The sequence below is a fragment of the Priapulus caudatus genome, unplaced genomic scaffold (assembly GCF_000485595.1).
Source record: "Priapulus caudatus unplaced genomic scaffold, Priapulus_caudatus-5.0.1 Scaffold746, whole genome shotgun sequence".
Classification (NCBI taxonomy): Eukaryota; Metazoa; Priapulida; class Priapulimorpha; order Priapulimorphida; family Priapulidae; genus Priapulus; species Priapulus caudatus.
Genome location: NW_014577807.1, coordinates 5,645 through 17,385, shown reverse-complemented (window position 1 = coordinate 17,385; position 11,741 = coordinate 5,645). Strand labels below are relative to the sequence as shown.

General features: G+C 42.1%; 1 protein-coding gene across 3 annotated transcripts in view; it reads right to left on the bottom strand.

The window, feature by feature from the left end:
• LOC106813259 (sodium- and chloride-dependent glycine transporter 1-like) overlaps positions 1-11,179 on the bottom strand; it is a 32,313-nt gene extending 21,134 nt beyond the window's left edge. Inside the window, exons 1-2 of one of the 3 annotated variants that reach the window (XM_014817350.1) lie at positions 11,076-11,179; positions 2,589-2,778 (exon numbers count right to left, since the gene is read on the bottom strand). In XM_014817350.1, the coding sequence (XP_014672836.1) occupies positions 2,589-2,778; positions 11,076-11,159 (274 nt within the window). In that variant the 5' untranslated portion in view covers positions 11,160-11,179. Of the gene's footprint in view, positions 1-2,588; positions 2,779-7,151; positions 7,204-7,602; positions 7,892-11,075 lie in introns of those variants that run through there. The other 2 variants (XM_014817351.1, XM_014817352.1) reach the window with 2 other exon arrangements.
• Between the last annotated feature and the right edge of the window lie 562 nt (positions 11,180-11,741).

Below are 11,741 nucleotides of genomic sequence, written 5' to 3'. Positions count from 1 at the left end.
CCTGGACCCCTCCCCCCCCCCTGTACACGCCCTTGCAGTAATTGAAATGATTTAGGTCTGACCATCTCCAAATTATCATAATTAGCTGAACTTTCAAGTGGGGTACGGAGGAAGGAGTTGTTTTTTTGAATCTCAGGGGGGGATATTTGTACAGGCCATTCCCCCTCCTTCAAGAGCGGGGGGGGGATGCATCCCCCCCATCCTCCCCAGGATTTACGCCCATGCTGGTAACTATCTGATATGGTTAGGGTTAGGGTTAGGGTTAGGATTAGGGTAAGGGTTAGGGTCTTAAGCACAACGCACACACCCGAGCAAAACACGAAATTTTGTTTTCCAGCGTTTCGCTCGGCGAGCAAGCGCACACACGCCACCCGACACAGCACACAGCTGAGCAAAACATACAGAAACACTGTGTACAGCGCCGCTGTCACATTACATCAAAAATAGCCATCCAATGAACATCCAATTTTGTGTGTCATGTGATATTTTTAAGGATATTGATTGGTGACCGTCTATGGCGTTTCGCTGTGTGACGCACACACCCGAGCAAAACGTACGCTCAGGCGAAAACACGCTCCGCGTGTTTCGCTGAACATTGCTTGTTCAGCGAAACACGCTCAGCTGAGCAATGTTTCTTGTTTCGGGAATCCGCACACAGCCACGAACATCGAGCGAAACATGTTTTGCTCCACGTTCCGGTGTTTTGCTCGGGTGTGTGCGTTGGGCTTTAGGGAGTAGGCGTAGGCATAGGCGACTCCCTAGACTCGTTAGTGGAGTAGGCGAGGTACGGTCCGGCATATTAGATAGTACCAGCAGAGCATATAAATCACGTTGATTTATATGCTCTGGTACCAGGGTACGTTCCGGTATACCGGACCGTATACCCAGGGTACGTTCCGGCAGTAACCACGGCCCTCTCAGCGCCAGTAACCACGGCCCGTGCAAACAATAGATGCATCAAAATACTTTCGGAAATATTTTGGCAAGGCGCCAAAAATCACAAACGCCAACCCATAAACCTTCGTTAGAGACCGACAGAGTAGTTGCCCAAGATGGCGAGAGAGGGGTGAACTGACGATATTTTTAATACTTGTAAACAAAATTGGTAAACTCGTAGGTTAGACTTGCGCGGCGGCTATACGGCAGAGACAGACACAGGGACGGCCACTTCTGATGTGCTTTCTACACACTGCGTAGTATGTCAGACGGAATAAAAGGCCGTAACTTTATGAGCGACGCGTCCAATAAACATGGGATCGACGCGTCCAATAAACATGGGATCGACGTGGGAGTGCTGCCGACACGCGTTACTTCCGATATATGATAATCACTGGTTATCACGCCCTACCCACACAGTTTCTTTACACACCTATATCTAACCTATCCCTCATCTCCGAGACTCCGACTGAAGTCCAGGAAATAAAGAAATCGCAAACATCTGCAAGGCGCACCCTTCCCTCCCTCCCTCGAATTCCAGCTGTGTGTCATGCACGCTTTCTCTACCAGCATTGGCGGGAAGCAGAGCGCGGCGATGCCTATAAGTATTTATAACTGTACACGAGTAGACGCACGCCTTCTTCCCTGTAGAGCAGGCCACCCAATTCTAAACGCAGCGCGCCAAGTGTGAACAACGATCACTCTCTTCCGCTCTCGCGCATCACAGCACACCGACTCCCGCCCCGATTCTTACACAAAATCAATTCGTGCGGATCGATGTAAGGAGCAGTAGGGCTCTACTATAGTTGTGGAGTGTGTGTGGCGGGAGTAGGTAGACAGACAGGATTAGACAGCAGCCTTCACGAAGGCTACTATAATTGTCGATCCTGCTTGCACCGCCTAGGAATAAATGGGGGAGGAAAAACCACCGGTTTCCACCTATAACACAGATTAAAGATAATACATACATACGTTCACCACCTTTACTCTAATATCCTAATAACCGGTTGTCACAACTACGGGAGCCGAGCTTGAACTGAAAGTAGCACTAACGAGTCGACTATGATAAAACAAAAGACTAATAATTATAATTATCATTCGAGAATGGCAATTGTCAGAAATATATATCCTGGCACAGGAGCTAACTTGGTGGCGTTCATAATCACCATTGAACATTGTCACAACCACCAAGCTTTTTTTCATGACAGGCTGTCATGAAAAAAAGCTTGGTGTTTGTGACAATTGACAGCCCCCTACTCCGAAAAACGTGCACAAAATAAATGTTGATTTTCCAGATTTGGCAGGAGTATGTGAAGCGGTAGTTGTGTTTGTATTTCTAGATGCCTGCAACGGCCGTTGACACACTCAGCCCTCTTCCCATCGTTTACTATATATACACTTATAATGTAGATCAGCAACAGCCACAACTACAGACACAACCACACTACTGTAGGGTGCCAACCACACCTCCGTGCAAGGGAAAACGCCATCCCAAGACCAGTATCACAGACCCGAGTTATTTCGGTCACAGTTTGAAGAGGAAAGATAAGAGGGTTGGCGAGACTTACAGCAAAGCACGCACGACATATCTACGGCATACAGGAGGACAGCACGTCTTTATACGACATTATAGTACAGGCTGCTCGGCTCACCTCCTCCATTCCGGTAGCAAAGGTAGGGGAACCGCCACACGTTGCCGAGCCCGACCGCATAGCCGATGCAGGACAGAATGAAGTCCATGCGTCCGGACCAGTTACCCCTCGACGTGTACTCGGACTCGCTACTGTCCGAGCTCACACACAGGCTGCTGTCCGAATTCTTCTTCTCCATGGCGTGTGTGGCCTGCAAATGTGAATCAGAAGACAATGTCAGTACATGAAAGTTTTCCCTACAAATGCACGCCTCCTTACAGATGGCGTAATCGTCATGATTCGAAGGGCAGTGTTCATTTCAAGAAAGCAAACGGTTTCCTGATTTCGGCACAGAGACAAAGACACTCAAGACCCACACCTCACTGTCCATATCACCACCACCCAGTAATAATAGAACTACCCGACCCAAGGATACTAACTAGTAAGTGCACTTCGCAACTATCTATTCCAAGGAAAACACTGATTGGGATAAAATACCTTCATGTATTGCGTTACTAAGTGAACGCCAAGCAGTAGAACTAGTAGTTGACTACTACTTAGCCATTTATCAATATACAAGTGTCTGTTCTAAGAAAGAAAGGCACTTGATTGAGTATATTTTAAGTGGCTGAGATGATGCGGAAACTGAACATATGTAATTTTTTGAGGAACACAGTTTGCTCGGCGAGGAAAAGAAACAACGGAACTGTGCACTTCTTTCTATGCAAACATTTTATCAGCCAGCTATACGGCACAGTTGCCCACTAAATGGCACGCTAGCAAGAAGGACCACGTGCGCAACACATCCCGCCATTTTACTGACGGAGGCCACGTGAGTTGTAACAAAGCCAAGCCGCCTGCCACCCAAACGCTCGGGCTGGTGTCCTCGCCCCACACGAACACACGAAAAATAGCAAGCGTTATTTTCTGTGCCATAACTGCATAATAAACTAGACAGAGTGCACTCACAGAGAGTGCATACCTCCGCCAGCGACATACGCCATACGACTCACGAACACACGAATAAGCCACGATATACGGCAGCGTACTGACATACATGTACACGCTGGCTTGCTGGCTTGCTGCTCGCTCGCTCGTAGCAGCTGCTCGTTGCTGCTGCTCGCTCACATGTACACGCTCGCTGGCTCGCTGGCTGACGCGCTAATATCGATCGCGCGAACACACGAACACACTAACACACGAACACACGAACACACGAACACACGAACACAAGAGCGAAAACATAACCTCCTCCAACTCCGTTGGGCGGAGGTAATGACGACAGTATGACACCGTTGTCAGAAATATAATTCTAAGAGATCATAAACTTCGTAAAACAAATTTTGTTCAGTGTGATGCAGAAGTTATGATGCACTAAAATTACAAGTCATAAATATTTATGATCTTTGAAGTTTCTAGCAATAAGTTTCTGGATGGATTACGACTCTCCTAATTCAGTCTCTGTTTCCCCTTGTTGATGAATGAATGCCAGGCTATACACCATATAAACGCTTTTAACGTGATTAAAGCTGAGAGGGTCTATATCTCCCAGGGTACTGCCGGAACGTACCCTGGGTACGGTCCGGTATACCAAAACGTACCCTGGTACCATCTAATATGCCGGACCGTACCTCGCCTACTCCACTAACGAGCCTAGGGAGTCGCCTACGCCTACTCCCTAACCCTAACCCTAACCATATCCGATAGTTACCAGGGTACGTACCGGAACGTACCCTGGGCAGTACCCTGGGGTACATATAGACCCTATGAGCGTGATTAACTGTTAATAGAGATAAATTATTCTTATTACTTACGACAGCATTACTTATTACAGTATAAACGGCAGTCACACTCAGACACGCACCCCTAGTTTTAACAGAGCTTTACAATCATGTAATTTCGCAACTGTACAAAGGTTTTTGCTGCTCCTGCTGCTACTACAACTATTACTACTGACTCTTACTCTTCCGTCTATTTCTGTAATACATTTTTTCGACAGGCCAAAGCTAAGTCAAACGCCAAAGCTAAGTTAAAACCAATTTTCGGAAGGAAACTTTGTCGGCGACTTATTCCTAGAACTACTAACATGTACACAATAAATAAATAAACATAATTTATTACCAATATGAATCACAAATGGCTAACGTTACTCAGCAGTTAAGGAGTTGGGGTATTAAGATTTCGGGAAAAAATTTGCATACCTTCTTTACTCCCAGCAGTTATTTTTTACCTCTCCATGTATGGATTGTTTAAAAATGGGGAAAGTGAGTAATGAAATTTTAAAATTAGGTTGCATATATATTAAAACCCTTTGATTATGGCAGTCCACACATACAGGGTGTCCTTGAATTGGAAATAGTATTTTTTTTCTCAACCCCATGACTTTCCATGATTTTATTTTTAAACCATACTGATACAGTTTCAACTTCGAATTTTTTAATTCACCTCTACAAAAGGCGTGAAGCCATTTATAGATCACTGCCTGCAAAAACGATTAACCCATTTGTACAAATTGTACATAAACGCATAAATTTAGACGTATAATAAACGTGTCTACGGGGAAGACTTGTTCATACAGTGCTGTAAGTGATTTATACTGTAACTCATATCGCTACAGTTTGTGCACTGGCTACTAACCCGACCAGGCTGTGTGGCTAACGTCAATATACACATTTGTATACACATAGGTCTCCTAACCCTCGCAAAGACCGTTTCTTGGAGCTACACTGGTTACCAGAAGCGCATACGGATACATGTGCAATTTTACAATGGAAACCGACTACGGCAGATGACGGGATATGCCGGCCGGCGTGCGCACAACTCTGTGACGGCGCGTGGAAAACGTGTGTGACTGGGGTTCTAAACTATAAACCGGTTACATTTTGCGCGCCCCGTACGAAGTTCGACGACTTCTCTCACCAGATGTAGATCAATATATACACAATAGTTATACATACACAATTATATATATATACACAATATATATTTAGTAGATCAATAGTTTGCCACACTGATTGTCTCACGAGTAACGGCAGGGTTATAGAGGAAAATTTTATTTCATGAACGTTAATGTCGTTAATTGCTGAACCACCCCATTCGTTCCTCTAGCTTATTATTTCTACATGGACTTGGGGATCTTATTCCGTGCATCAGACAACACGTGGGCAGGCCACATCTGACACATGCCCGATGTCCTGAATACCCTTTGCATTACTAAGTTCATGAATCTATAATTGGAACATCGTAAGAAACCGTTAAATTTAACCGTTAATTAGTTACAGAATATGCAAGGCTGCAACCGATTGCATGCAACAAGAGCTAATGAAAGAACATTGAGAAATATCCACCTTTTAAATAGATAACAAAAACACATGCCAACATCTAAGTAATAATTAGAAAATTAACAAACATAGCTTCTACGTCTTCGACAATGGTTCCATGATACATCATACATGCAATGCCAATGATGTACGGTACACCGCCAAATTTGCGAGACTAACGCACGCGAATATACAATAACCGGTCAATCGATGTTATACTAGTCTATAGTTTATACAAGTACCGTTTCTTGGACGAATTGGCTATATGCCCGGCAGCCGGGCACGGTCTTCGATTTCCTAAATGCTCGGCAGTTTTTAATTTTCGGTGATTTCTCAAGTAAACATAGCTCCAAGAAACGGTATTGCTAGGGTTAGAATACCTATGTATATTGACGTCAGTCACACAGCCTGGTCGGGTTAAAGTAAACAGTGTACTACGTGATCCAAAGTATTCTACATTTGTTTAGAAATGTCAAGCGATTTTCGTTAGAGCTTTATATTCGAACTAGCCCAATTCTCCTAGCTTCGGATCACTGAGCGAACGAACTCGAATCGAGACAAATAATAAGAACTAATAATCACACTAAAAATCGACACTAATAATCACACAATAAGAATTAGAAAATATCCGACGGCTGCCGGGCACGGTCTTCGATTTCCTAAATGCTCGGCAGTTTTTAATTTTCGGTGATTTCTCAAGTAAACACAACTCCAAGAAACGGTATTGCTAGGGTTAGAATACCTATGTATATTGACGTCAGTCACACAGCCTGGTCGGGTTAAAGTAAACAGTGTACTACGTGATCCAAAGTATTCTGCATTTGTTTAGAAATGTCAAGCGATTTTCGTTAGAGCTTTATATTCGAACTAGCCCAATTCTCCTAGCTTCGGATCACTGAGCGAACGAACTCGAATCGAGACAAATAATAAGAACTAATAATCACACTAAAAATCGACACTAATAATCACACAATAAGAATTAGAAAATATCCCACGGCTGCCGGGCACGGTCTTCGATTTCCTAAATGCCGGCAGTTTTTAATTTTCGGTGATTTCTCAAGTAAACAGGAGGGTTAGAGCTAGGGTGTCGGCTGCCGGGCATATAGCCACAGCGTTTCTTGGAGCTGTATATAGCACTGATGAACGGGCAGTTACACGTGGGGAAACCAACACTTGCCCTGTCCAACAACGAATAAAGCACAACCGATTGTCCGATGAACATACATGATACATGCACTTCCTCTTAGCCTAACATAATTATTACTCCGTTTGTTAATTCTCCAACGGTTACTCGGTGGGTTTGGTAAATTGGTAGGCTGAATCAGTGCCGTATTGGACATGCTCTCTATACTTGAGCCGACACGACAGTGGTGATCGTCCCTTCACAGCTGCCGATTGCTAATCAATCAATGAACGTGACGTGTACTTTAGCGTTGCGACGCTAACGGGCATCCACTGTAGGGATGTCGCCGGGAATTATACTCATTCCATGCCGACTCATAGTAAGACTCATAGTCATACTCATGAGTCATAGTTACCGTTACTCATCGTTGCTAGATGCATCGCAATTGTATTATAACATTCCTGTAACATTATTAATTAATATTATTATTACTATTACTATTAGTCATTCGACTCATTGCAACAACGACGACTCTCATTCATAATTTGGCTTAATTTGACTTAGTCTTACTCTTAGAGTTAGTTACTCTTACTTTGTTCCTTTTCTTGGACTTATCGCTTTGTTCCAGTTGAATTGGGCAGTTCAGTGCAGACACGCGGGCTATATATGTTACGTCCTCAGTGCTTTGTTCACTGTAAAACCCATACACTCCGACACTACAATCCGACACTACAATCCGACAGGTGCTGTACTCAACGTTACGGGAATGCCGCCGGAAGATACGAGGCGTATGAATGAGCTTCAGTGATAAGTCTGCGGCAGACTTTATAACCGTGGACAAAGTGGCAGCCTATGACGGTTCCCATAGAAACGCCGACCTACCCTGCGCAATGCTGCTGCGCCTGCTTGTCTGTAGCTGTATGAGAAAAGCAGCTGTTGAGTGCAGGTAATTTCTGGTAGTTTTCCACGCTGTTTCAGTGTTTGCGCGGCTCTCCTTTATAATGGAACGCGAACTGTAGTGTAGTCTGCATCATGCCTTGCATGCAATAAATGAAATGAAATGAAATGATGTCATGAAATAATGCAAATAAACCAAATGGAAGCTAGGAGACAAAATGTCAGGTATGGTAGAGTACTGTAGTCTAAAACAAAATGTCGGAAGACCGCGCTGAGAAATGTAGGAAACAAAATTCTAGGGAGGAACTAGAATAAAGATGTGTACTAGGCGGAGAGGGGATCGACCTATATGTCGATCATTGCATACGGAGTATAACGAGTGAGAGGGATATGGGGGAGGCAGAAAAGCGGGGCGAACACAGGAGCGAGGAGCAGGAATGACAGTCAGAGTGAATATAGGGTGTGGGAAGGATCAAATGAGGAATGTGGTGAGCAAAAAGGGGAAGGCTATAGAGAGAAGGCTATAGATGAAGGCACGTGATGAGCTAGAGCCTAGAAGAGGTCGATAAAGAGAGGGGAAGCGGGTGCTTCTGAGCTATTGAGTGATATTTTTGTGACAACATCTTTCAAAATAAAAATGCATGTATTCTGTACTGTTATAGGCCCTGATTATAGATGATGTATTAAAATTTTAGAAAGGCTACGTTAGAAGATAGTTTTGAGTGCATTATATATAAAAATTCAGATTTTGTATGAGTTACTTTGAAAGTTACGGACGTTACTCAACATGCTTTGACAATTTTGAAATAAAAATACAAGGGCTAAATTGAGGATGAATGTCAATTTACAACAAGTTAGATGCGTGCTGTGTGCCTATAATTAATGATCATTTCTCAGAAATTATCATTTTGAACATGTTAAATTGTTAGTGTTACGGACGTTACTAAAATTTGTTGAATTCACAATTTTATATACAAAGTATTGTAGACTTCTAAAACTGTGAAAGCATTGCAAGCATTGTATTACAATGTGAGCTACACTATGTGTACTTTTAACATGTTTGTTTGACAATTTTCGACAATATAGTAATCCGGACGTTACCATTGACAAATTGACAATTCTTGCGTAACGTCCGAATATAAACTTCAAAATTAAGTTATTTACAATCAAACAAGGACACATTTGATGGCAGAATTTGAAGGAAACCTACTTGTGAACACAATCAATTAATTATAATAATAATATCATAATATCAATTATACATACAAAGAGGGAAAGTATTTGCTACATAATTTGTGTTGCAATCCTGATACGGACGTGACTTTGACTTTGACATACCCATAACAAATTGTGATCAAATGTCAATAGTAACGTCCGAGCGTATTTATGTCAATATCTGAACATTCTCCACTTGAATGGTCGATATTTATATGTTTAATGTCTGCATGCACAATAACATCTCCTGATAACTGCATGGATATTGGACATGATATCATTTTCCATGCACATGTATTTAAAGATTTTGTTGAAAAAAATAACGTTCGAACGTCACCGACGTTACTCAGGAAATATTTGAGAGACACCCATTTGTCTCTATTTTCAACTTTCTCAGATGCATCTGACACAAATCTTAGTGCAAAATGTAAGTGTTTTTTTGACAGACAGGTAACGTCCGTGTCTACTAAATTCAAAAGAAGATAAAACATTACAAAATAATATTTTTTAAGGATTTCTTTGTTTCATCAAACCAATTTATGTAATTTCTAACCATATCTAAGACATAATGGAGGGGAATAAAATTTAAATATTTATACAACATGTTAAGCATGTAAAAATGACACGTCACGTCACAAAATGTCACGAGAAAACATTGACATTTTCCACTAAAACATGTATAAAATTTGTATTCCATGACAAATTCTGGTCAAAACAATTGCTTTTATCTCTACAGCTTAAAATTGAAACTCTACTACATTCATAATTTGTTATAAACAGATATATGGAAAAATATGTCCCAAAAAGGTACGGACATTATTAATTACTCAATAGCTCAGAAGTACCCATATATGCAATCTTGCCTTCGTTTTACATCGCTCTATCTCTATCTCGATCGCCCCCCCTCCCCTCTCTCTCCCCTGCCTCTCACTCTCTGCTCTCTATGGGGCCCGCGTAGGCCCGCGTACCACGCCCGCTCACTCTTTTTGTATCCTACTTCTGCTCGTAGGGTCTATGTCCCCCTGACCTCTGTTTGACCTGGCTCGTTTAGCTATTTCTGACTAACCCTAACCCTAACCCTATATATATTATATATTATATATATATATATATATATATATATATATATATTAGTCAGAATTTAAGGCCTTGCCCTACTTCTTCTGTTATTCGCTGCACTTCGCTTTATCTTTATCCCCTCCCCTCGTATATAATAATCAGGGGCAACATGTTTATATAATATAGATTCTATGGATGTTCTATATGCATAGTCAGTAAGTCTATCCACATTTTATATTCTCGCTTGAGTCCTGATATCGCGCATCACATTATTGTACGGCTGCCTATATATATATACACTCTCTAGAAGCGGCAAAGAAACGGTGGCACGCTTGTGTGTAGACCTGAATATCTACACTACATCTGTTCATGTGCATTTCTTTGTTTATATTTTCGCCACTCCAAGATATGTGTTGTTTGTCGAAACCTGATCAAGCCGTCAAGATTCTAGGGTGAATAAATAAAGAATACAGTCCCACGTACAGCCCCTAGCTATAATGGTTCACAAACATTTTCCTTTCCTCGCATAATGGGTCGTGTAGTTAGCAGGGTTGAAGGGGGCAAGGGGGACAGTTGCCAGCAGACTAATCTAGACACTAGAATATTATCAGGAGTAAGATAATATAGGATCCTATATTATCTTACTCCTGATATTATATAGTCAGTGCCGAACCGTCCACGGTCAACTGCTAAGAACGCAGACCGCACATATGGCTTTGCCCCCCACCAAGGCAAAATGAGTTAGCTATGCCCCCCTACGTCATATCAAGAGCTAATAATACCGGTAATTAAGCTATAGTAATAATAAAGGTATTATTAGCTCTTGGTCATATATAGATCGCCGTAGTCGTGAATCAATAATTAATTTCTACCATTTCTTAACAATTTACTTACCACGTGGATTCTTCGCGTTGGATTTTCGTCCATTTCGTTATTTTCATCTACTTGACGTAGACAAAATATGTTCTTCATCTTCATTGAGCGTTTCAAGATCGAATGGGCCTAAACAACGATAAAAATAACATATCACGTCTCGCCGCGCTCATCAAATTATATATACGTATCTTTACAGCTACAACGTCGCACATATACTTCTATATTTATCTCTATATCTCTCCATCTCTCCATCCATCTGTCTATACATCCATCCATCCATCCATCTACACATCCATATGATCTGTCCATCCATCCATCCATCCACCCATCCATACATTCATCCATCCATGCATCCATCCATCCATCCATCTATCCATCCATCCATCCATCCACCCATCCATACATTCATCCATCCATGCATCCATCGGTCCGTCCGTCCGTCCGTCTGTTCGTCCGTTCATCCATCTATCCATCCATCCATCCATCCATCCTTTAATCTTGCTCCCCCCTCTCTCTCTCTCTATCTTCCTCTCTCTTTCTCTTTCATCCTCTTTCTCTAAACAGTACAATAAAAACATGTATTATGCATTATATTAGTTAGAATATATCAGGAGTAGACAATAGGGGAAACTCTCATACAAAATGCAGATAATGCTGTATATCTCTAATATGTATATATATATA